This window comes from Haliaeetus albicilla, chromosome 2 (assembly GCF_947461875.1).
Source record: "Haliaeetus albicilla chromosome 2, bHalAlb1.1, whole genome shotgun sequence".
In the NCBI taxonomy this organism is placed as follows: Eukaryota; Metazoa; Chordata; class Aves; order Accipitriformes; family Accipitridae; genus Haliaeetus; species Haliaeetus albicilla.
In genome coordinates this window covers 61,877,307-61,903,408 of record NC_091484.1, presented here as the reverse complement: position 1 = coordinate 61,903,408, position 26,102 = coordinate 61,877,307, and the positions used below count along the sequence as shown (strand labels likewise).

The 26,102-nt window shown below is 39.3% G+C and overlaps 1 protein-coding gene across 2 annotated transcripts in view; it reads right to left on the bottom strand.

Annotated features, from left to right (window-relative positions):
- Window positions 1–26,102, bottom strand: part of GPR158 (G protein-coupled receptor 158) — a 206,752-nt gene that overhangs the window by 77,180 nt on the left and 103,470 nt on the right. For both annotated transcript variants that reach the window (XM_069777227.1, XM_069777219.1), the window contains exon 5: window positions 8,733–8,801. In XM_069777227.1, the coding sequence (XP_069633328.1) occupies window positions 8,733–8,801 (69 nt within the window). The remainder of the gene's footprint in view (window positions 1–8,732; window positions 8,802–26,102) is intronic.

Below are 26,102 nucleotides of genomic sequence, written 5' to 3'. Positions count from 1 at the left end.
AAAGCATATTTCAGTTCCTGTATTATTCACAGTGAACAGGCTTTGAGATGGAGATCCTGTCTTTCCCTTTTCCTCTGTGTTGATGCAGAGTACTCTGCAAGTGACATAGAAGTTGATAGGTAAGATACCATGTTTTATCACTCAGCTGTACATACTATACCCATCTGTGTCTTATCTTTAATATCTCAACCTCATATTCCAAGGCATGGTGAGTTATACCGCCCATTTGACTCTGACAGCATGGGTTTAAAATTGCACTCAATTTCATATCAGAAACAGCTTGGTAGTATCAGATTATCTAAGTCAAGTCTTCCTTAGGCATGAACTGCTTCTGCTTTCATTTTGCTTCAGATTCTTGTTGATGCAGATCATAACAACCCTGAACTAAGGAAGCGGACAACAGCTGAGTCTAGCAAGTTCAGCAAGATTTAACGACAAGCTACAGGCTTTTCACTTGATGACAGTTGATGCTCCTTGGGTCTCACATATGAAAGCATGAATAAACAATGAGAAAAGATATCTGGTGGAAAAATATGAACATGCCCCTAGCTTTCATTGAAAGACACTTGGTCAAGTGAAGAATGACTGAAATTTATCTCCTACCAACATGCAGTCTCTCAGGTGCTCAACTAATTAGTGATGGTAAATCATTGATGTCAGGACTATGCCCTACTGAGAATATGTCAATGTTGACTACAACTTTTAATATTTTCCTTTCTGGCATGTTCAACCCTGGCTCATCTATACTATCAAAAACTCTTGTCTCTTTAGTTTTACAGTTTAATACAAATGTGGTATATAATTTTTCCTTATCTTTCCTGTAAAAGATCTATCACATTTATATTTTGAACTAATACATGAGAGCGCCTTTTTTCATGTGTTGATTTTTTCCTAAACTTAAGTCACTACAGTAAAATTTGAACATATTCTAAAACATTGTGCATATTGACTGAGTTCACTTGCCCAGTGGTCAATGTGATCATCAAAACATGTTTGGCCAAGAAAAATGTTCCTGTCCTTTCTAGCTTATATGCCACAGAGATCCAACAAGAGTTATATAAAATAAAGTACATAATCATTCAATAAGACTTTTCTCCTGTTTTGTTACTCTAATTCAGCAGAAACAGCATGGCCAAGTGAAGACTTTAACTAATTAGATTTTTCTTTCAACCAGGTGTTCTTCAGTAATTCCTTGGCTTGCCCTATGGCACTGCTGTGGTCTCCCGCTCAAGGGCTAGCCAAGCCCCTAATGGTTTAGCTTTAGAGAGCAGAGCAAAGAGGACGAGTTATTACAGCACAGTTCCAGGCATTGGTAAGGAGCACACCATGGATATTCCCAGCACTATTTTCCTCCATATGAATGTACCCACATTTCAACCTTTGATAATTTTTTGTGTCAATGCCTTCTATAATCAGAAAAGAGCTCCCCACAACTTTTACTTTTCAAATGTAGCAGGTTTTTAACTTGTGTACGTTATTGCTCACACTCTAAAAAAAAAAATTTAAAAACCCTGGCTAAACATTGTGCATTGTTTTTCAGGATTGTGGTTTGGTTTTATAATACTACTTTGAAAAGAAGATGTTAATGTAGGGTCTTTATCTACAGATTCTTATATATGCAAGTAAGTGTATTCATGTGAGTTACTTCAGTGGAATTATGAGGAAAGACCACAAGATCTTGCCCCGCTCCCCTCACCACAAGATTAATTTCACTGAATGAAGGGCTGACAAGACTGTACTGCATAAGTCCCTGCAAGCCAGCAGTGCAAGACAGTCATTTAAAATAAAAAGGTCAATGAAAACCCAATGTGGCAGTTGGTTCAGGTCACCGACTGCTGTCCTTTTCTCTCCAGCTCTCAAGCCCTGCACGCACACATATACTTGGCTACTCAGTGAACCTAGATTCTGACAAATGTGTCCTTCAAACTCAGTTCTCAAAAAAGCTTTCAGAGTAGCAAAAGTAACACTGCCCTCCTATAATCCTGTACTGCACCTTTGGATCTGTGGAAGCAGGAGATTGGGTTTTGTCTTGGTATCGCAAGTAGTGTCAAAAGTATAAGTGTGGGAGTCCAAGATGTGAAAAGATAGTAACATCAGCACCTGCACCTTTACTGACCTATCCACAGCCTGTTATTTATAAACCCCACATGTTCCAACAACATCACATATTTCATTACAATTCAAAAACTACAATCACGTGACTTGATTACGTGCTTGCACACTGCCTGGTTGGGTAGTCTCTATCCTTGCAGGTTTTTAAGATCTATCTGGATAAAGCCCTTAGTAACCTTGTCTTATAGCTAGTCTTATAGCTGACCCTCATTTGCGCAGAAGGTTGGACTAGGGGCCTCCTGAGGTCCCTTCCAGCTTGAGGCATCCTGTGAACACAGCACACAGACATACACAAACACACAGAACAATCTCCTCACCAAATTCCACCTGTATAATTTCTTAGAATTGATGATGTCACAGCTCTACTGAGTTTCCAATATCCCAAACATTTGTCATATACACAGATACTAGTATCTAATCAAGGTCAGAAGACATATAGCTGCGGCTAATCACAGATCTAGATGTGGATAATCATATATACAACAGCTTCTAGTTATCTCCTTGATAGCAGCTGCTAGATTTTTTAGGATAGCTATGTAGATTATTGACAACAGAACCACGAAGAACTATCACACTGTGTATCTTGTTTTTCTGCTATTTCAAATACACTTATTAAAAAAGCAGAAATTCTTCAGTGTCTGCCTCCTGTTAATAAAAGCAGTCATAAACATTTTTCTTAGTGTGGTTCAGGGCAAGGACACAAGTGTTCCCAGTGCCTATGAGGTTTCTGTACTTTGAAGCACAAGCTTGTAGTACAGAGGCTACACCAGCTTAGTTTTGGCTTTTGCATTCAAAGCAAGCTGGCTCTCAAAAAAAGCTACTGGTTTACTGGTTGCATGTTAACTTCAAAAAGTATGTTCATCTGACAAGGACATTGAGAGAGACAAACCATTGCATAACCTTCTGCCTGGTTCCCTCACGTCTCTGCCCAAGCAAGACAATGTACATATAAAATCCTGGCAACATGGTATTTAAAATTTGGCTTTTCCATTGACTGGACATCCAATGAACTATGATCCAAATAAAATGGAAAGATCCTTTTCTAGAGTGATTATCTGTAGTGATTATCTCAGAGCAGATAGTTACACTGTGTCCTTGGACTTCAGTGACATGAACACTATACTGAAGACAGGCATGTTCTTTAGCTACTGTGAAAAAAGAACAACAAAATGACAGGTGTTCATTGTAAAAGCTTTAAAAACTATTTTATGAGTAAAGAAGATGTAGTTATATGCTGAAAAAGAATCAAGCTAAAACATCTGGGGTATCAGAGTGGGCTTGCAGCACTAAATGTGTTGGAAAAAGCAAAATCTTTCAGCTGGCCTCAGTGAACATCAACATGTAAGGAATAAACTGACTGAGCTCTTGTAATGCATCCCTTATAGGTATATATGAGGGACAAATGCATAAAAGTATTATGCACTATTCTGTTTTCACATTCATTAATGCCAAAACCAGAGCTTTCCAGTGACCTGCTTCCTCTGCTCAGGGCTGTGACTAATGGAGCTACCACAGCCTAATCCTCCCAACACTCACGGCTCACTTCTTCCATGCTAACGTACATACAGATTATTTAAGGGAAAAAAGCCCACATCCACATTTAAGCTCCAATACTCCCCACTTTCTATTCCTTCTTATAACACAAAAGGGTAGGTCATTCTAGCTTGAGTGTGAAAGAGGGAGTAACACAGTCCCAGAAACAGATCCTAATACCTACTACATGCCACAAGATGTCTGAGCACAAAGTTTATTCCAGGCTTCGCTACTGAACTGCTTCATGAGCATTAGGAAGTCAGTGCACTTCCATCCAGCAGCTCCATTTCTCTAAAGTGATAGCAACATTGCCTTGCTATAATTAGAGGTTCGGAAAAACAAGGGATAGCAGTAAAGACAAAGAATTGGATTCTTCAGCCAAAAGAAGAGAAGACTGAAGGGAAAAATCCTCTAAGTCTTTAAAAAAGATACTCCACAGCCTTCTAAGCTGGTTCATCTTATGGTCTAACTGACCTCACTGTTATAAAGGTTCCTCCCCCAGTGTCTAACATAACTTTCACTTGCTGGAAAATAAACCCTTCTTATCTGCTATGTCAAGGACGTGGAGCAGAAATTATTCCCTTTCTCTTTGCATCATGGTACTCACTAACTTTTATCACTGGCTATGGAAATTGTATCATAATATTGCATGGATCTTGGAGTGCATTTTGGAGTTTCAGTTAAAGTAGACTAGCAGTATGGAAAATGTTTAATATGTCAGATAACCCAAAGTTGCCTAAGGTGGAATTCATCACCATTTGAGGCAAGTACCCCAGGCTTCCTTTATAGTCAATGAAGCCTTGGCCATGATCCACCTCATCTTCAAGTTCCAAGTCTAAACCAAATCATAAATGGCCCAGTTTCTCTTCACTATTTGGTGAGCGTAGGATGACTGTTTCAACTATGGATGCATATATAAGAGACACAGACTCATAGAACAATTTCATTTGCAAGGGAGCTCCAGAAGTCATCTAGTCCAGCCCACTTCTCAAAGCAGGTCTAACTAGGTCAGGTCGCACAGAGCTGTATCCAGTCAAGTCCTGATACCTCCAAGGATGGATATTGCACAAACTCTGGGCAACCTGTTCCAGTATTTGACCATCCTCATGGTGAAAAAAAGTCTCCTGGTATCTAACCAGAATTTCCTGTTTTCCAACTTGTGTCCATTACAGATGTCTAAAATCAGCTGAGATCTGACCCCTAATGCAATTAACAGGCTACTGTTTTACAATATTGTGCTTGTGCTCACTTTATTTGAAGGTCTTTGCAGCATGCAAAGAGTTTTCAAACCTGTGTTAATGCAAGATGTGTTCCAAGCATTAGCAAGACAGGGAGTTAGGAAAGGTCTAAAAGCTCCACCATGGTCAGTATTTCTGGAAGAGGAAAGTAATGAGAATCCTCCCCTCATGCCAAGCATAGAAGTTAAGAGACTCCTCCATAGGACAGTCAGGTTTTGGCTCCCTATTCAAAATCTAAGAACAGGGAAATATAAGCAAAATCAATTAGAAAGCCCAGCATTCATTTGGAGGAGGTCCATCAGTGTTACTGTGAGAACTAAAGAAAATACAAGAAATGAGAGCTTCAGACATGAGAGTTACCCGGCAACTGCTGGATAAAATCTATGCATTTGTAATAGACAAAGCTCATCTGCCTGCTTATAATTCAGGGAAGATCAGTGTGTTGTTATCAGTATAGCAGAATTTGAGTAATAAATTTTGGTGGACACCATCATTTGCACTTCCCATTTGGTTAGAAGGGCATTGTAACAGTTGTTTTTCTCACCAAAAGCAGCTGGCTGGTGATATTATTTTTCAATTAATGGTGCTACATTATGAATAGATTACTGCATGTAGACATGAAAACACTGACAATTAGTGAAAGAAATTAAGCGATGTAACAAAGTAGGTTTTGGTTTCCATTTAATTGGAGGGTAGGGAAAGTCGGAGATGCAATAAAGCCCTTCTGGACATAGTGAAATTTGTATGCTGAAGGCTCTCAAAACAATCCAAGACAGACTGGGTGAATGGATCTAGAAAAAGCGAGAATTAGGAAAGTGTAGAGGAACAGAGAGTAAAGATGCAAAAGACTTAAAGCAGTATTGAGAAAATCTACGGGGATTTTGATTTTTAAATAAGAATGTAATTTTGCACTGAATCCTTAAATGAATAGAGATTTGAGTTATTTAGAACTGAAATGCTGTCATTTTATCTCTTTACATTGTACATGCACTAAAGCAAGCTGTGTAATCCTGCACTTAGTTGAGCATGAAAGTAAAGCTTTTTGGTTTTACCTTCCAAATCACAATAGAAGGAGAGATGATACAAAAAGGAAAACAGGCTTATGTTAAAGGAGAACATCTTACTGCAGTGATGCTTGTCTGGCCCAAACTGGTGAATTCCGTTCCGTATTTTAACTTGCATTTCATGCTAGCTGTGGAAAACATAGCCTAATTCGGGTATATAAGAGGTAAGATCTATATTAATTAGTCTTAAAGATCTAAAGTACTCCTTTATCGTAAAATGAGAACCAAATTAAATAGTTGAAACAACTGCCTCCATGCTCACGTTACTAAGTTTTTAACCACAACGAGTTGCAGAATATTCCCAATTCTTCTCAGAAACAAATAAAACCACCAAATAACAGGAAGAAGTAAATAAACAATGGCTATGACCTAGGAAAAAGAAGAGCTGCTTTGCAGGTATGTGACTTCTGACCAATATGATAAATGATAATCTATGCTCTACACCTTGCTATAAATGAACATGTGCGTGAATGTCAGCTGGTGCAAAAGAGACTCTCTGTTTAGAGCTCGGGTTTTCTTTCTTTCTCATGCCATCCTGCTCTGCTTCGTGCTCCTCTCCCAGACAATAAGCAGATGAGCACATTTAGATACTGTCCATGTACAGCAAAAAGTCAAGAGCTCACATTCCAAGGACTCACACCCCAGAATTCACACCTTGCAGAAACACAGGCTTTTCTTTAAGGTTATATAATAGATCTCTCTGGCTATGCTTTATAGCCTTCACACATTTGTTGTTCCACTCTCTTTTCCTGAATCAGAAATTGATGACATCTTCCTTGCAGTGAATTGAGGGACAGGGATATTGAAATCCTGATATTTCTGTATCAGTCCCAATCTTCCTTGTTTTTTACAAAACCAAATTCTTGCAGTTGGTGAAATCAGGATGAAATTCTCTGTCTAAACATTAATATGACCTCCCACTACCATACTCTCTACATTCCTCCCCTAAGACCTTGAAAACAGAAACAATAAAATTTCTCTCTTTTTTGTAGGAGTAACAGCCTGATTAGTAATTACCTGTGTAAGAAAGAAAGAGAGCCCCAGCAAAGAGTATAGGAGCATAAAACCGCTATAAGACAGAAGTGAGGTTGTACACTTTGCATATTAGTTTCTAACAGAATGTGTTCTCATTGGACAGTTTTATATAGTATGAGAATGAGACGTGCAGAGAAGGACAAGCTCTAGTCAAGTATCTACATCCCAACTGGGAGACAGGCTAATCAGGAATTTTCAGCAAAAGATTTTTCCTCAGAATACACCAAATTGTCATTTTGTACTTGCTGTACATTTAACATCATTAATATCAGTGAAAAAAAAGGAGGAAATGTTTAAACACTGGCAAAAAGCTAAGGGGATGCTTCGGTTGTTGAACCCCTCCCTCCCAGCTCCATTTCCTTTCCTCTCTTCTCCCTCTGCATTGAAAGGTTGTGGATGGCCACCTCTTGCATCTAACAGTATGGTTCTTCTTTAAGTCAACTGCTGAGAGAGATGCCTTTTTCCAATTACAATATCTCAGTACCCCTGACACTGAGCACCTGAAGCCTGAAGACAGACAGCCACCAAAGGATGTTTGTCCTTTGTGAAATACAACAATTAGAGGATCAAGACAAGAACTGGGAAAGCAACTGATGAATCAGTGACAGGTGAGCAGACTGCACACACAGCAAGAGCTATGATGAGGCTTCTGGCATACTTTGGAGTTCAGGCTGTACAAACACTGACTGGTTCTTATGGAGCCTCTGCCTGGGGAAGCCACTACATGGCTCCAGGGCTCTCTGGAAAAGCAGAGAGGAGACAGCCACGGAAAGGAAACCCCTCACATTATGCTTTATACTATGAATTTCTGTAACTGCTTCACAGCATTTCTATACCAGCTGAGGAAGCAGTGCATGGGCTTTCTGTTCTGCTCACTGGAAAAGAATATGAAAGAAGCTCTGAAAACCCTGGGGATAGGTATTGCAAGTTGTAAAAAGCATTCGTGCAATATGGAAAAAACAAAACTTCTTTCTTCCTGGCATCTGCAAAGTGAAAGATGAAAAAACACATAAACTATCCTAGAAATGCACACACTTTTTCTTTAGAACTTGAAAGGCCCACAATTCAAAAAAAAAGGTATAAAAATTCCATCAGGATTTGTGTTATTATAGTATTCTTCACACCTCATTCTACTACAGTTTATTTGCTACTTGTTCTGCAACTGCTAAGGAGTTTTGTTTTCCAGCTAGTCTCTCAGTAACTACATGATGGTCTGTAAAAGCACAGAACATTCTGACTACTGAGGAAAACAGAACATAAACATATTTTAAAATAATCCACAACTCCATCTTGGTTTCTGTCTCCTGATCTGCACTTTCTATCAGCTTCATTCAATTTACAATTTGATGTCTTGCTTTATCTAGTCATTATATCAGGTTTATGTGGCAATTAAAAAACTCAGGTTTTCTGGGATTTTTGAAACACACCTTGCATATTTTTCCAATAGCATAGTTTAGAGAGGTATCACCTTTCAACGCAAAAATTCAGCTTAACCCAGAGCACCTAAAAACTTGCAAGCAAAAAAACACTGGAAAGCTCCCTAAACTGAAAATGGAGAATTATTACAAATATAGTAAAACATTCAAGTGTTCTTAAGAATATTTACAGAACACAGCACATTTTATAGTCAGATTAAACTAATCATTACATAAATGGTTTTGACATTTATATTTTCACCAAGGTGATTCATACAGTGTTTTAAAATGCCAGCAAGGATATAATTTTTCAGAAAACTTATAGTTTGACTTACCGGAAAGTACAGAAGAAGTGATCCAAAAAGAATGGTTTCCAACAGCACCAGCCCTGAAGCCCTGATACTCTAGAAGACAAAAAACAATACAAAATATTATAAAATTCTCTCTGTGTGCCATTTAGATGCTGGGTTCTTTGCAGAAGACACCTTCACTTTTGTCAGTATAATGCTTGCACAGTAACACTTATTAAAGCACAGTATTAAGCTGTCTGTCATACAGGCATGCTCCACATTCTTTAATTCACAGACCCATTACAATGGTTGTGTTTTACAAAATCCAATTTAAAAGAATCACTCTTTTCTATGCTAAATACTGTTCAACACACATTACCTAGAGACGTTTCAAAACTGCTAAAATTGCTCTCCAGTGTGACGAATTATGGATCATGGGAATTACAGACACAAATTTAACTGTAGAATTTGTTCTGTACTATTTCAATTTCAAGAAGTCCTTCGAACACTTTGACTTATTTAATATTAATGACTTGGCTTCTATAATATGTATGAATAATCTACAGTTTTACTGAATACAGAGCATGCTCTTAGATTGAAAGTCTTTTATTTTTCCTGAAATTTTGAAAAAAGATGTTGATTCAGACATTAACTTCTCAGGATTGTAAAATATCATGCCATTTCCTCACTGATTCTAATGCAGTCTCTCCATCATAGTTTTCTTACATTTTAAAAAAAAATTTTAAAAAATCAATTCTTTTTCCTAATACAAAGTGTATTCCAGTAAGTTTGATGATTTATGTACAGTGCATCTGCACCTTACCTTAAAGACAAAAATAACACTGCTTCCTGTTTCTTTAACCATCTCTTTCCCCTGAGATACTGTTTCATACACTGTTCTGGAAGAACACAGTGCTTTCCCAACTGCAAGCAATGCAGGCAGACAGGACAGCAAAAGAGGCTTTGCCAAAAATCTTTTGAAAAATCCCCTTCTTTCGCATCATAAAATCCTCTTGTGGGCTGGAATCAATGGTTTGTGGTAATCTCTCTAATGGTTTTAAATGGGAGTTGTTTATCTTTCAGAAGCAAGGCAATCATTAAAAAAAAAAATCTCTATCTGAATGGATTTACAGACAAATTTCTGGTGCCCTGGGGCCCAATTTCTGCTTGCAAAAGAGTGGTGGAATTTTCTAGATAAAAATTCACCTTTTCAGTGAATCTATAATCTTACTCAGATTTCCTATTTCACCATTCATTTTTTCAAGTGGTCACTTTGACAACATCTAATGTGCTGAACATAGGTTGAAAGATATAGAGAAAATACTCAGGAAGCCTTTTTAATATTAGGCAATTATGGACCTACCTAATTTCTAGCCATGGTGAAATTTTGCAGCGAAGGTTGTCTAAAGCATGTGTATCGGCAGAGACGTTATCAACATCCTACACAAGTGTCCACCTCAAAAATTATCATGAGAAGTTACTTCCAATGGGTATTCACATCAAAGTTTCTGTTTTGAGGAAAACACTAATGTAACAACTCCAGGGGCATCTTGGTGCTACTGATGCTATTTTAGTCACAGTTAAAGCCTGGAGTGATGATTATGAATGGTTGTCCACTGGTCTTAAGATGATAATGATGGCTATTTGGCTCAACCACTGCAAGGTTTTCCCAGGAAAATCTTGGGACCACACCTTATTTCCTTAATTTTGGGCCAGAATTTTTCATGTATTTGAGAATCATTATTATGGCTCCTCTTTTCTACACCTTTTGAATTCTTCCACTTTTCCTCTTGGATCTTAACCTTAAACTTGCATATTGAGGATTGCAAAACTGTTCTGTTACCTCTCTCTAAAAGTGCACCCTGAAACTGAGACATATATATTTCTAGCAAAATTCTCATGGAACTTACATGCTTCCATGAAACGTTTCTTAAAAAGCAAGGCAAAACAAAACAAAACAAAACACCAACACATAGCTAAAATACTATACCTATCTTTCTGAATAGAATGCAATGCCTGCCTTAGCAATTGCTGAAACTTGAATATCGACCCACAAGTGCAGCTTATATTTACACTGCGTTTCTGCAATGCAAGGCATTTGTTTCAAAAACCCGAATTAAGTGTTTTGGTTTTTTTTTTTCTATTACAATGTTGGGTAAAGCGTAAACACAATCCCAAATGCAAAAAGCTGGAAAACTGGTAACTGAAATGCCAGTGTCAGGTTTTTTAGGCTCAAGTGATCCCATTGTTCAATGACATATCAAATTCAACTGAGTCAGTACTTTATATAAATTATTTGTCACTTGGACAGATGAGCAGCCTCACCCACTAGTCTGTTAATGTAAAGGTGGTCCAGCACTCCTATACTGCATTTCCCAATGTAACAGCCCTGCCTCACTTCATCTAGAAGGATGCTCCAGAGAGACACTCAAAAAGCACTGTCCTGGTTTCAGCTGGGATAGAGTTAACTGTCTTCCTAGTAGCTGGTACAGTGCTGTGTTTTGAGTTCAGTATGTGAAGAATGTTGATAACACTGATGTTTTCAGTTGTTGCTCAGTAGTGTTTAGACTATAGTCAAGGATTTTTCAGCTTCTCATGCCCAGCCAGGGCACCTGACCCAAACTGGCCAACAGGGTATTCCATACCATGGGACGTCCCATCTAGTTTAGGAACTGGGAAGGGGGGGGCAGGGAATCGCCGCTCGGGGACTGGCTGGGTGTCGGTCGGCGGGTGGTGAGCAATTGCCCCGCGCATCATTTGTACATTTCAATCCTTTTATTACTACTGTTGTCTTTTTATTAGTGTTATCATTATCATTATTAGTTTCTTCTTTTCTGTTCTATTAAATCGTTCTTATCTCAACCCAGGAGTTTTACTTCTTTTCCTGATTTTCTCCCCCATCCCACTGGATGGGGGGGAGTGAGTGAGCGGCTGCGTGGTGCTTAGTTGCTAGCTGGGGTTAAACCACGACAAGCACATATATCAACAGACAAAAAATTGCCCCAAACACATTGATTCTGTGTTTGTGAGACACTCATTTGTTATAAGCTACCCTAAACGTCAAACAAAGACCTGAAGGGACAATGACTATCTTTTATGGCTGCTGTAATAAAATTGTTTATGTACCCATATTTCTGTATTCAGATGCATTCAACTTTTTCAAATGGCACTATAAAAATCAATACATATAGACAACTTTTCAAAACTGCTTTCTGCAGACACTTCTGTTCTGATCTAATATAACACCAAAAAGCTGGAAGTAAATGTTTAGATGCCAGTTATGAAGTCATTAAATGGAATACTTCCAGGTTATTTTAATTAAGAAGTGACTAGACTCCCAATTATTTTATAGCTTAAATGTCTGAAGCTATGGATCATGCATACTACTTTGACATGTATAATAGAAAGCGCAAATATTTTTATAAACTATAAATGGCAGTATGAGTTATTTCACACTTCTAATGAACACATAAATTTAGCCTGAGCGAGACGTAAATTTTGTGTGCAGCAGATGAAAAAAAAAAAAGCTTAGAAAGCTTAGAAAAACTTAAAATCTGCTTCTGATAACACAAGTTTCACACTTTGTGATGTCAAGTTCCCAGCACTACATCATAATTTTAAAAAAAGCATTATAGGACCATGTCCACAAGATTCCTTTTGTGGCCCTGACTCTGCCGTAGCTGGCAGCTCCACACATTTTGATACAGTTTTTCTTCACATCTTTGTAAGACAACAGCACTTTACTCACTGGGAATTAATGCACTGGGGTCTGCCCAACACCATCCAAGACACTGGCAGAGGTCAGTGAAGTCACATCTCTCACGACTGATCAATACTCAAACCACCAAAGAATCTTTTTTTTCTTATTTTGTACAACGCATCTGTATATGACAGAATTGCCAAGAAAGTAGCTGAAATGGGTATCATACAGGGAAGACAGAAATGATCTAAAAAACCTGGTCTTCGAACAGGTTGTGTGAACATCCTTTTCTAAACAAGTCTTTCGCATCCTGATCAGTCTTTTCTTATTGAGCTTTCTTCTGGGCAGCATGATCATAAGATAACCTGCAGGGGCAAAGAACTTCAGCATTTCCAGCTCTTCTTCCAAAACAATGAATTAACCCCTGATTTTCTTCTCACCCGTGTTCCAGTAAGAACCATTTTCTGTGAATTCTGTCTATGCACTTCTGTTTCCTGCCCTAAAAGAAGAGTGACTTACAGAGCAACACTGGAATTCAAAATGAGCTTGAATCTAGGTTTTGACTGTGCTTTTTATCTCAGTCTTTGATACCTGGCGAATGGGAGTTTTAACCCAACATTTACAGACATCACCGCTTTTCTTAACAGGATTCTTCAGCAAATGGAGTAGCCATTCTGGCAGAGATGAATGCCATCCACAGCAATGAAGAAAAGCACAAAACTTCAAATAAGAAATAGTACAACCAAAGAACTATTCTTGCATAAGTGTAGAGAAAAGAAAAAAATAGGATGGAAATGGAAATATCAGAATTCTCCCGAAACACATTTTTGAAACTCTAATTGTTAATTTTCTCTACTGCAAAGAAAAAGAGGTATTTTAACAACAAAAAAGTAACACAAAAGCTTTTGGTTTAGCAAAAACCACATACATTGATTTAAAAAATATAGGACACTTTCGTCTTCCAATAACCCCCACGATAGCCCAAGGGGTAAGGTCCAGGAAGTAAAGTCTTCATCCAGCACTGAAGCTTTAATAACAGGGAATAGCTAAAGAGGAGAAAACCAAAATTAAAGCAGGATGTTTTTAAAATCATTTATTAGATAAAAATATTCAATATTAGGTAGATGGTATTTCCACCAGTCTCTGAGCACCAGGTTTTCCACTAAAAGTTGAATCCTCCACTGTACAGGCTTTGCAAATACAGGCCCCTAAGGCATGGCTGTGGGCAGCATCACAAATGCTTGACTTCATGGGAATCTGCAATACACACAGCAGTGAATATGCACCCATACCTCAGGAAAAAAGTCTTTGCTGGTTTAAGAAAACAAATGAAAGAATGGAAAGAAATGATAACCCTAACCCTCCACCAACTGGTGTCCACCTACACTGTCTGCACAATTAAAATTCTCCAGTGGAATTCACAGAAATCAGGGCATTTTAGGATATAGCCCTGCAATTCCACACAGTGGGATTTTCCTCTACTTGCATGTAATATTTGCTCAATTTCTTCTTCTCTTCCTTAACAGCTGCTTGGTTCTTTGCATCTGCCTTGCTTGTTGGCATTTATTTTGGTATTGCTTATTTATTTCTCTGGCTGTTCATCTTGTGTACAGTTTGTTTATTGCTGCTTCATCTGTGTGCTCATTTCCCTTTTGGGTTTTATTTCTATGTTTACTTACTTGTATCAGTAAAATGGTCCTTTCTGGTTTTCCCTGTCTCACTTAATCGTTACATACTGCTGACACCTAAGTGATAACCGCAATTTATTTTGCTTCTAGCTTCATACTAACTTTCATACTTAGCTTAGCTACCTCTACCTTACATCTTCCACATTCTCTAGGTTTGTTTACTTTTTAATTAACTGCGATCTTGGTTAAAAAATAATTTTATTACTATTAAAGGTAAGTCAAAGGAGGAAAAATAATGATTGAACGAGGCATTAGCTTCAATCCAGTCTCCATCCAGAAATACTGGAATCAAACCAAAAGGAAGCAATTAAAATAGTATGGCATGTATTACATTAAAGATCAAGACCAGGTATATGCTAGTCTCTACCGTCTTCTTCATCCTAAGCCCATGTTATTATAGAGTAGCCACCAACCTTCAGTTCTGCAGTGAACAATAAAGTCCACTAAGACAATTCCAGCAAATCTGATGCAAGTTGCCAGCCATGAGAGAAATTCAAGTGAATTGCAATCAGGTGCTTCATACAAAGCTATCAAAAGGGACAGCTAGCAAAATGCAAGATAGGTTTAGGTACATAGTAGCAAATGCAAATAATGAAGTAGTGTGAGGACAGAGGACATAAAGGCCCCTGTTTGGTGGGCTCGGTAACTTCTGAATCACTGGGTATGTCATGCTATACCTACACAGAAAAATCAGCACACTAGAAGAGTAAAATGTCTTGCATCTGTATGTAATGTACTTCGAGACGCGTTTATGGGAAAGGTGAGTTCAAGTAAACTAGTGTGACTTAGGCAGTGGGACAGGACTCAGCTGAGCACATACCCTCATGTTATATACAGCCACTACAGACTGGACTGGCACTCCAACTCAAGGAGGAAGACACTGGAAATATTCACAGCAACTCCTCTCAGCCGGGATGTAGCTACTAACAGTTGTGAGATGCTACTGACCTTTTTGTGTTTCAGTGACTACTCAAAGTTAAATGAGTGTCGGTGATCTAAAGTAAACTGTTAAAACTATTCACAAAGTCAAGAAATACTCACAGTCATTACCGGCTCAGAGGTTACTTATCACCTCCATGTGAGATTCAGGATTTGATTGCAACTCTGCACACAGGTATAGGGTCAGAGTCATGGCACATGACAACACATGATGTGATGTAGCATGGTCAGTCTGTAAACAAGTTCAGGAGCAGCTACACTGAAATTGCTTTTGTAGGCTTCCCCTTGGAAGACAAGACATAATAGTGGGTCACAGTAACCCCATGGCATATTCTTTTGGTCAGTTAAGCAAGATGTGCTGATGGAAAGGAGACAGAGCCTTGGGCAAGGGCAGGGAAAGCAAAATCAGAGTGCTGGGATCCGAGGCAGCCCTCTGAGAAAGGAGACCTTGCCAGACTTTGGTGTTGCCCAAACACAGACAGTCAGAGGCATTCTTCTTATTAACTGCATTTTCAATACTTTAATCTCAGTGCAGCACATAAAAACATTCTGAATTAGGAAGACAAGGAAGTAGAGGCTGGTTCCTTATTTCTGCCCTCCTGTGAAGCAAACATAGCAGTCTCTCTGGAGCAATTCCTTTACGGAAAGCCTCATTCACTGTTTATCAGAGAAATACAGCTATTTTCTAACTTTCTCATATATCTCATTAACAAAAACCAACTAAAACCACTATTACAGGAGGGAAGCCAATCACCATAGGTCTGTGCTGTTCTGTGAAGGGCAGTCCAGTTGAGACAGAAGCACCCCTTTAACACAGAGTAACTCACTGGACTCATCCAAACCAGCAGGACTGGGGCTACTGCCTGCTTTGAAAACTGAAGACTCGAACAGAAGAAAGAACAATGAAAGAGAGAGTGCATGCCCAAGTGGAATATGTTAGATTCTTTTTACATACCTTTACTAGAAAAGGGATAAAAACCCCAACATACTACCGCAAAATACAGAAGACTGTGTGACCCCTCATCAGTGCTTGAACAGAAGTAACATGACTGAGGTGCAGCTGTTTTAATACCATGCAAGTGTTTAACATGTAGATCATCCTGATTCCATTATGAGTTTGATGTCTATAGCTTTTCTAGGCAAGGAGCTAGCATGTAAGAAATATGCTGAGAGAAAACACAAATGTATTAATCTGAAAAGAAAAAAAAAAAGTGAGACAGAATGGGCAGGTAAAGCTAGAAATAATAAGGATGCTAGGGGTCACATCTGCAAACAAACATTCATTTGCAAAGTCTTTTGACAGGAAAAATGACAAGTCAAACTTAAGACTTGCACAACTTTTCATAGTAAGATCACCACCCTTTATTCTCTTGAATATATTAGAGAAGGAGATGTCTAGGTAGGGTGGCAGAGCAAAAATACTTACTAATCTACTGAATGGATTTGAAGAAACTGAAAGAAGACGAAGTAACACCATGCAGATAGCTAAAGCTGGAACTACTGACACAGGTAAAACATCAATTAGCTGATCAAAGCAGGAGTACTGCCAACACTAGATCAGGTCAGCCACAGCTTTGTCTGTCCAAATCTTGAAAACCACCAAGAATGGAGCTGGGTAACTCCTAGTGAGAAAGTTTTTCCTAATGCCCAGCTTAAACCTCCCAAGCCATAATTTGTGACTGTTGTCCCTTGTTACTTCCATCACTTGCCATTACTAAGGAGAGTTTGGATGTGTCTTTGTAATCACCCTTCAAGTAGGTTGCTACTAAATTGTCCCTTAGATTCCTCTTTGCCCTCCCATCCAAGCTTAGCTCCCTCAAGCTCTACCAGTAGGTTATATGCTCTAGTTCCCACTAGTAGCCATCCACTGGACTCTTCCCAGTTTCTCCATACTCTTCTTGAACCACGGAGCTCAAAACTGGACCCAGTATTTCAGGAGCAGCCTCGCTAGCACTGAGTAGAGAGGATTAACAGCTTTCCTTTGTCTGCTGGCCATCCTTCTGTTGCCCAGTATATGGTTTTTTCCTGGATTGTGGTGAGAGCTCACTGTTGGCTCGTATTCAGCCTGATTCCACTGGAGCTTCCTGGTCTTCTTCAGCCAGGCTGCTACCCGGGACATCTGATTAATGAAAAGATCAGGATAAAACAAAGACCTAGACATACAACATATGAACAGATGCCATTGTTAAGATGATGGTATCAAGGAAAGGGGTTTTCACAGAGCTTCCTCACCCATCTCATTCCAAGACTGCGTTTCAGCCAGAGTTTTTTATCTATTTGACTACTGGTTCCAGTTTTGGATCTGAGGGAGCTGGAACTGCATGTTTCTGGAACATAAAAATGGAATTTCATTCTCTATTCTTGGTATTACCTTCAGCTACTTCATAAAGAAACTGACAAAAACAAGAGGGCAGCTCCTGGAGGAAAACTGAAATGGTGACTACAAGAAGTGAGGAGCAAGCACATGTAGTCTAACTCTCAGATGCCACTGGAGAGGAACAGGTAAAGCCAGATCACATTCATGTCACAACACTTTGAAAGCAGGATTTCAGTGTTACTGCACTGTTTGGTTTGCTCCTGAGGCTTTCTCCATGGCAGGAAGGAACTATTCCTCAGCTCCATGCATGCCATTGCCAGTCCACCTCTCAGCTTCGAGCTTTACTGTTGATTGCCTGTGAAACTAATGAGGGGGTGGGGAGTTCCTAGGTAGCACAGGCCAAATATCCTCCATCTTATTTTCTGTTTCTCCCTACCAATTGCCTTAGCAGAGCACATTTACTTGACTAGGCCTGCAAAAAATATTTTTTGTGAAGGGCTGCTTTATGCCTTGCAATTTGCTCAGTCTTCAGTCTATCCATAAAATCTTGACCACATTAGTACCCTTTAAGACAAACAGTCATTCCATATCCCTGGATCTCAGAAAGTAACACCATTTCTGTGGCAAATCACATTAGGAGAGGAAAGTCATAGGTGCCTCTTGGGCACTGCTAAAGGGTCATAAACAAATGGTTAACAATTATTTGCATGAAGGAAATTAAAAAAAACGTAGCCGGCGAAGTTGCATCAAGTGTAACAAAACAAAAAGCTAAGAAGATGGATAAAAAAGCATAGAAGATACTGCATTTCAATTCTCTGTGGTCCTAAGCAATCCAGGAAATACAGCAGCATTAATTAGCATTGGATTTCTGAATGTCATCACACAAAGTCAGTGAAATGAATGTCAAAGTATTTTCAGAAAGGAGAAAAAAGGAGAAATTAAAAGCCATAATAAAATTAAAGCCATTCTATATCTGCTACATTGTATATTACTGAATTAGCAGAACTGTAGACTTTTGGTGTCAATCCAGGAAGACTGCAGATTTCTCCAGGGCCACATGTCACTGTGTATTATACGAGCATGGTACCATGGAAACCTAGCAAGGGGAAAAGGTTGGCATATTTTGCTTTTTCTTCACTTTCATTAAACAGTTCTGCCATTTTCACAATATAAAGAACAACCTAGTTGCGCTATGATTTCAAGAAAATTTCCTTTTGCAAAGGTGGCTTAGCACCAGAATGTGAGCTTGCCTTACAGATAAACAAGGCCTACAAGAAATTATTAGAAAAAAATGAAGATAGATTTTGTCTTTGATCTCAACTTTGAATACAACACATTCATACTTACTAAACTGTAAAGGATATCTACCGCTCAATGTACAGCTGGAAAGCACATATGGATAGAATGACAGAATGCTACAGAAGCAAGGAAACAGAAAACAGATACAGGTTTGCCCTGCTGTGCTAAGCTCATGCATTTGAAGTGACTAGATAAATTACTACACAAAAGTGTCTCAAAACAAGTGAAACAAAAGCTTAGCTAAATGTACATGTGATGGCAGTGCACTTGCTCTCCAGTGCTCCCAGGAGGGGTAGCTCTGGCATGACCCTTGTCGTACAGGTCTGGCAGATCCATTCTACTCTACACATGAGGACACAAGAGATGTGATGGGAAGTTACTGGATTGTATTCCCAAATCTGTCTCTTACTTCTCTGAAAACCTTTCCTGTTCAAATTCTCGTTTCCTGGTATAGGTGGTTCTTTACTTCTATCAAACAACAGAAGGAAGAGGAGATTTTGTCAAGTTCTGAAGTGGAGCTGGTTGAAATGTTTTATTACCAGTTCCTTTTCTTACTAAAATATGCCTTCACAGCAAAGAAATTTTTTCAGTATGACTATCTTTTTGCTTTCAGTTCCACATGCTTTAGCCCATTGAACCTTTTTCCTGCCTCTTATCCCATATAACTTTTCCCAATTACAAACACATTGTTACCTCTTTCAGTGAAGAAGCTTTGTGGAAAAACTCAAGTGCTAATTTTCAAAAATTTTATTTCACTTGAAATTTACCTTGAAGAAATAGAATATAGAGATCTTTCTTTCTGTCCCTGAGGTTGAACTACAGAGAGCAAGATGTTTGACTCCTCTGTTAAGAGACAAAAGCTGGACCTGGCAGTTGCCAGCCAGCCACTGACATTAAGGAGAGCAGATAAGAGTGGAACTGCATTTCTTTGTGGTGGTTATCTTAACACTGTTTGCACCTGGACAAGGACTACTAGGGACTAAAGAATGGCACAAAAGCAACTAGAAGGAGTCCCCTGAAGCCTGTTAGGTACCCTGGAGTGGTGCTGTCATGGTTTCTTTATTTTCTTGATAACAAATTCAGGGACTGATTAGGACTGCTGCCCAGGAAAAGGGAAATTTTGAATGCCGTAACAAGGCTATACTTTAATTTTATTATTGTTGCTTTACGTGCAAAATTCAAGCAACTCATTCCCAGGTAACTGCAGGAAACACTCTTCACTTCAAGGGAGGAAGAGTTGTACCTCTTTTGAAAATTTCTTTGTAAAATAATCAAGATGAAATCCTGTGTCCCGTTCAACATCTTACCACACTGACAAATACTTTTAATGATAATTGTTCTATTTGAATAATAGCCTTATAATAGAATAGGTATTGCAAACACAGTACATTTCATAGCAAAGGCCAATTTTCCAAAGATACAGTTATGTGCTGCCACTTAAGCTATATTGGCAAATTGTCAGAATTTTCTTGTATTTGCAGGTTTTGTGCAGTATTCCTAAACCAAATAGATATAATCCTCATGTTTTTTCATTTCCCTTTAATGAATACTTACACAAAGGTCAATTTTTTTTTCTATTACTAGTTATAGCGGAGCTCAAAAAGAATATAATTATTAAATTTATTTTTTATTTGAAAAAAAAAATCAGGAAAAGCAAGGGTCAAGCAGCCATCAATCATAAATGAATTTCACTAAAACTGCACAAGATGTCAGGGATCCAAGAAATCCCCAAATACTTTATTTTTCAATTCATGTGGCCCTTGATCCTTTCTGTTATACAAGTAACAAAACCCATTACGATATATCATAATGAAGATAAGGTGTTCTGCATTTTGAAACATGGGTTCTGCTGCATATAAGTTGCACTACACCAACTACAAGACAGATACTTGAAAAAACAGTGTTTGTTGGTGAAGAACCCTCACAGTTAAAATGGTTAATGTCCCAGGGACATCTTATAAGAGCAGGAATGCCTTCCTCAGGGACATACTCCTGAGATCAAGATACCTGGTTCTCACCAAATAGCAATGAATATGTAGATGAAGGAAAATCAGTAATGAGGTAAATAATGCCTAAGTTCAGTTCCAGTCTATTCACATCCTTATGGTTAATTTAAAAGCCGAATATGTAAAATGACAATCATGAAAACTCTGGATGACTTAAAGTGCCTGTTTCACTAGGCTATGCATTCAATTAATGCAGAAATGAAATGAAAGGAAGATGCAAAGGCATTATGGTCTTCAAGGATAAAATGCACTTTAATATTGATAGTTGTTTAATCAGCAAGAGATCAAACGGAATATACAAAAAATCTGATGGAATACAAAACCAAATTTCATGAGCAGGAGGTGGGGCTCAGTTAGCATGTTCCCCTGATTTAGTTTACAAATAGCTTCAGAACACCTGAACTGAATTTCAGCTTTCTTATTCAACATGACATCACCTATTACAGAATATAATACCACAGCTCACTAAAACAGTCTGTGTAAATCATAGTTCAATCATGTAGAAAGAAATAGTTTATGATGAATTACAGGAGAAAAAACCAACCTGACTGCAAAGCTCAAGATTCGTGATATCTCAGAGGAAACAAACTGAGAATGATGTAAGAAGAGAAGGGTTAGAATAAATCTGATAAAGAGAAAAAAATCTCATTATTCACATGACTGAGAAGGCAAATGAACGATAGATGAAGATCATTATAGTATAGTTTCAAATCAAACAAAACCTCATAATTCTAAAGATTTTAAATCCAACTCCAGTTTAGTTTATTCACTTTTACTTTACAAGAGCCAAGTGGCTAAACCGCTCCAAACTAATAGCTTATAATTGGATCTGAGAAATGATGATGCCCAAAATGGTGAGATTTTTCAGCTCTTCATAATTTATTACACTAAGTAATCTCTCATGAAGTTTAGATCATGGATTGTATGTTTCACTGCAAATAAAAGCACATTTGCTTTTGAAGGAAATATTGCTTTGTATAACTTAATTATTCTTGCTACCACTGTATTGCTGAAAGCCCCAGCACCAGATCAGCCTCAAGTTATCGTGGACCCTGCACAAGGAGAAGTAAAAAAGACTGTCCTTCCTCCACAAAGTTAAGAGTTTAAGATAAGGGACAACAGACAGATAAGGACAGATCGGAAGAACAATGGAACAACAAGGCAATATCACATATCGTAACAAGCAATCAGTAGTCTCAGCCTATCAGTATCCCACCTGTAGTCACATATTTTGTCAGCACTTGAATCTGAAGACACGATATGGAGAGCAGGGGATGCGCTCAAAAAGCATCTACCAAGCACGAGGAAAGTATGGAGGGAACAAGGGGTGATTTTTGAAAAATGTAATAAGATAATGATGATGGAGGCTGGTGTTGACACTTCTGCATCAAAGAAATGCCATCAAGAGACAGAAAAGCTCATGTGGGAGTTCAAAAACCAAGAGGTATAGCTCACCTACGTTGTCAACAAGGAGATGCAATGAGGACAACACAAAGTGGCAGGACAGAAAATCATTTGTAGCATCATTTTGAATAGGTAGGAGCAGGCCATGACTGCATTTGCCAAGGCCAGCTCCAAGGACGTTGTGGTAGTCAAGAGACAAGATAACAACCTGAGACAAGAATTTTAGGTCTGCGGACCAGCAGAAAACACGTATTAAAAGGGAACTCAGAAGGAGTTCAGTAAGGCTTAGACATAGCCGGAGGCAAAGTGAGCTCCAGAGTCCAAACTGATGTTAGGTAACAAGCATGTTGCTACAGTAACTAAGAAAGCAGTAGCTGGGATGTCTTCGAGGGAAGCAGGAGGAGATCAAGGTTTCTTTTCAGCTATATAGATATTGATGAGAAGATGTCACACAAAAATGTCAAGATTTTATTCCAGACAGAAAGAGGCACAGCTGGGACAGGAAAGGCAGAAATCAATCTGACTGTTCACAGCACGAAGTCCTAAAAAGAAGCTGACAGCAAAAGGCTGCTGCTTGTGAGCTATAAACCTTCACCTTTCACCCAAAGAAATGAAGAAAAGAATGAAAAACAGGCATATTTTTAGTATGAATGATGTGTTCAGCTTCCACCACATGATATGGCCAAAAAAACACATAAAAAGCAGCACATAAAGTTTCTCTGAGGATGCTAACGTTAAATAAAGCTTTTACAATTAAAAAAAAATTCAGTAAAAAATGCAAGACTTTTCCTAGAATAAGGTTTCCAATACAGTTTTATTTCTGATATTTGAAAGTTCTCATACTACATTTCTTTCTGATATTGTTTGCTTTCCCAGTTTCTTAATTTAAACTATTTCTTCCTTCTCTGAGTGAAACTTTTTAAAAAAATTATTTTCTCATCTTCAAATGTGCTTCTGCTTAGTTATACTGGTTTTCAGCGTCAAAATGGGGTCCAGACACTGGCACCCTGGAATGCAAATCCCAGCTGCATCAAAAACCACATTTCAATCTCCAAACCTTGGCCAAATGCTTTTCCCAGAGACAAAGAGCTCATCAAGCAAATGAAATTTTGCACTATGAAAGCACTACGAAATTCTGCAAGCCTTCCTGGTTGAAAAGTCCCTCCACAAATTGGGCTCACGCTTGGAATAGTTCTTCTGAGCCTATACACTTAGACCCTTAAAAGAAAAAGAAAGGCCTACTTCAGACAGAAGTCTGCTCTTGGAAAGGGAGGCATGCCAAAGACCTTGTGCAAGCCACCAGGGACTTTTCTATTGCTATTGATTGTACAAGGAAGGTTCACAGAAGCATACAACTCCAAGACAAATAGCAGGATAAATAAATAATGTCGCTGTTATTCTGCTGACATGATAGGAAGTCCCCTCCCAGCAAATCTGTAAATGCCCATTCACAAACCCAAATGAAACTTCAGGTAAATGCAACTGTCCTGAAGTTACTGCATCAAAGAATCAGTGGGGAAAGCTTATTCCCTACAAGGGCCACAAATGCAAGGCTCAGCAAGAATCAAAGACAGAGAGTAACAGACAATCAAAAATCTTAGCAGTTTGCTCAGTTTAATTTCTAGCTCTGAAACAGCTTTGGAAAAATTATTCTATGCTGTAGTAGTTCTCGTTGTTGGAAAATATATGCTGAAATTCAAGAATTCGGTTACCTTTATTTTACATAATTTATTTAAAAAGTGAAATCATAGTGTAATACAGTTAAACTTACATATAACTTCAAGGCTAGTACAGCCTTATCTATGGTGACAGCTATCTTCCTGGCCAGCACCCTACAGGGCAAGTGCACTACTATCGGCTCCATTAATTTGAACTTCGGGGCTCTATGTTGTAGAGTTCTGTGGAGTATTGGTGGAACAGAAGATGACAATGATTCATAGACTGTAGGGTCTTAAATAGCAAGACATCAAGGTTAAGAAAGTAAAGGCCAGGAATCAGTCTCAACACCAAAGTGGTGCAAATGTGTCATAGTCCATGGCTGATTCATATCACTTCAAAGGCAGTGCACTCCCTGATAAACCATGTATGTTTTCCAGATGGTCCCTAAGGTGCTGTGTAATTCAACTCTGTGGAGACAAATGTTGGCTTATGCCGTGGCTTAAGCCCAGCTGGTAACAAAGCACCATGAAGCTGCTTGCTCACTCCCCCACCCCAGCCCTGGTGGGATGAGGAGAAAATATAAAGAAAAGCTCATGGGTCGAGACAAGGACAGGGAAGGCTCACTCCCCACTTATGGTCACAGGCAAAAGACAGGCTCAACTTGGGGAAGAAACAAAACCAATTTAATTTAGTACAAATCAAAACAAAACAAGGCTATTAGGAAGTAAACCCAAACCTTAGAACACCTTCCCCCCACCCCTCCCTCTTTCCCAGCTCAACTCCACTCCTGGTTCTCTCTCCCTCCTCCCCCCAGCGGCGCAGGAGAACAGGGGATGGGGGTTACGGTCAGTTCATCACAGGTTGTCTCTGCCGCTCCCTCCTCCTCAGGGCGAGGACTTCTCACCCTTCCCCTGCTCCAGCATGGGGTCCCTCCCACGGGATACAGTCCTCCACGAACTTCTCCAACGTGAGTACTTCCCATGGGCTGCAGTCCTTCATGAACTGCACCAGCGTGGGTCCTTTCTGCAGGCCGATCTTCGTCACAGACTGCTCCAGCACGGGCTTTCCCATGGAGTCATGGCCATCCTGGGGGGCCTCCGCTCCCCCGCTCCCCTCCACGGGCTGGGGGGGGACAGCCTGCCGTCTCACCACGGGCTGCAGGGGCATCCCCTCCTTGGGCGCACCTCCTCCCCTCCGTCCTCACTGACCTCGGTCTCTCACATTCCAATCCCCCCACTCACTACCGGTTCCCCTTCTTAAATCTGTTCTCCCAGAGGTGCTACCGCTTTTGCTGATGGGCTCGGCCTTGGCTAGAGGAGGGTCCGACTTGGAGCCGGGGAAGCTTCTAGCAGCTTCTCACAGGAGCTACCCCTGCAGCTCCCTCCCCTGCTACCAAAACCCCTCCACACAGACCCAAAACAGCTTAATATAAAGCTATATAGAGAAGATTGTAGCTTTTGAATCCTTAGAGCTACTGTTGAGTACTGATGAAAAGACATTTTTAAGACCTACCTTGTACATTAGGGGTATACTGTCCAGTGAACACTGTATACATCATTATCTCTTGTTAATGAGACTAACTGAAATCAACCAACATATTTTATATCTAGATCTTTATTTTCTTCACAATTCAGTTTTTCATTAGGCCTAAAGTGTCTACAGTGGAACTAGGTTTATGTTTCTATTCACAAGTACTTAATTCCTCTAAACCATGTATTAGAATGCAAATATATAGAGATGTGAAACCTTCGGGCTTATGAAGTGAATGCCACAACACCCTGCAAACACAGGGCAATACCACCGTCACAGCCATGCCTACCAACATCTGCTGTCTCTGGGAACTCCAGCAGCCAGTACATCATCTCTGGTTCCCAAATGCTGCCGCAGGCTAACAGCCTCTGCACTTCTTATCTTTTCAATATGGCACCTGCAATTATTTATGTGAGAGTTAAAAAAGTAGAGCATCCCTAAAGGCATATCTTAACTACGCAGAAAAACGGTAAAGGACATTTTATGGGTTCTGGTTTATGAATAAAGGAAATGAGAATTCCAGTAAAAAAACAACATCTCCAAAAAGCTGCACACCTCAAGACTGCAATAAACTTCCCTAAGAAATCACAAGAAACTAGGTTCTCACTGTAGGACATGATGAAGAAAGGGTGTATAATGCACCGCACAGAAAGTGTGTATGCTGAGTGAACTGTCAGGTATGCCCACCAGCACAGCATGTAAAGGCAGCTGCTCCATCTGCGCAAGATCTCTTCCCTCTATCAAGTTTCCACTTCAGCTGAAATGTCAGAAATTGATGTCTAGGGAGAAGAAGGCAGAATGTGCACCAAAGATGAAAGGCATCCAGGCATAAGCCCATCAAGATGCCACTGTAGAGTTAAAAAAAAAAAAAAA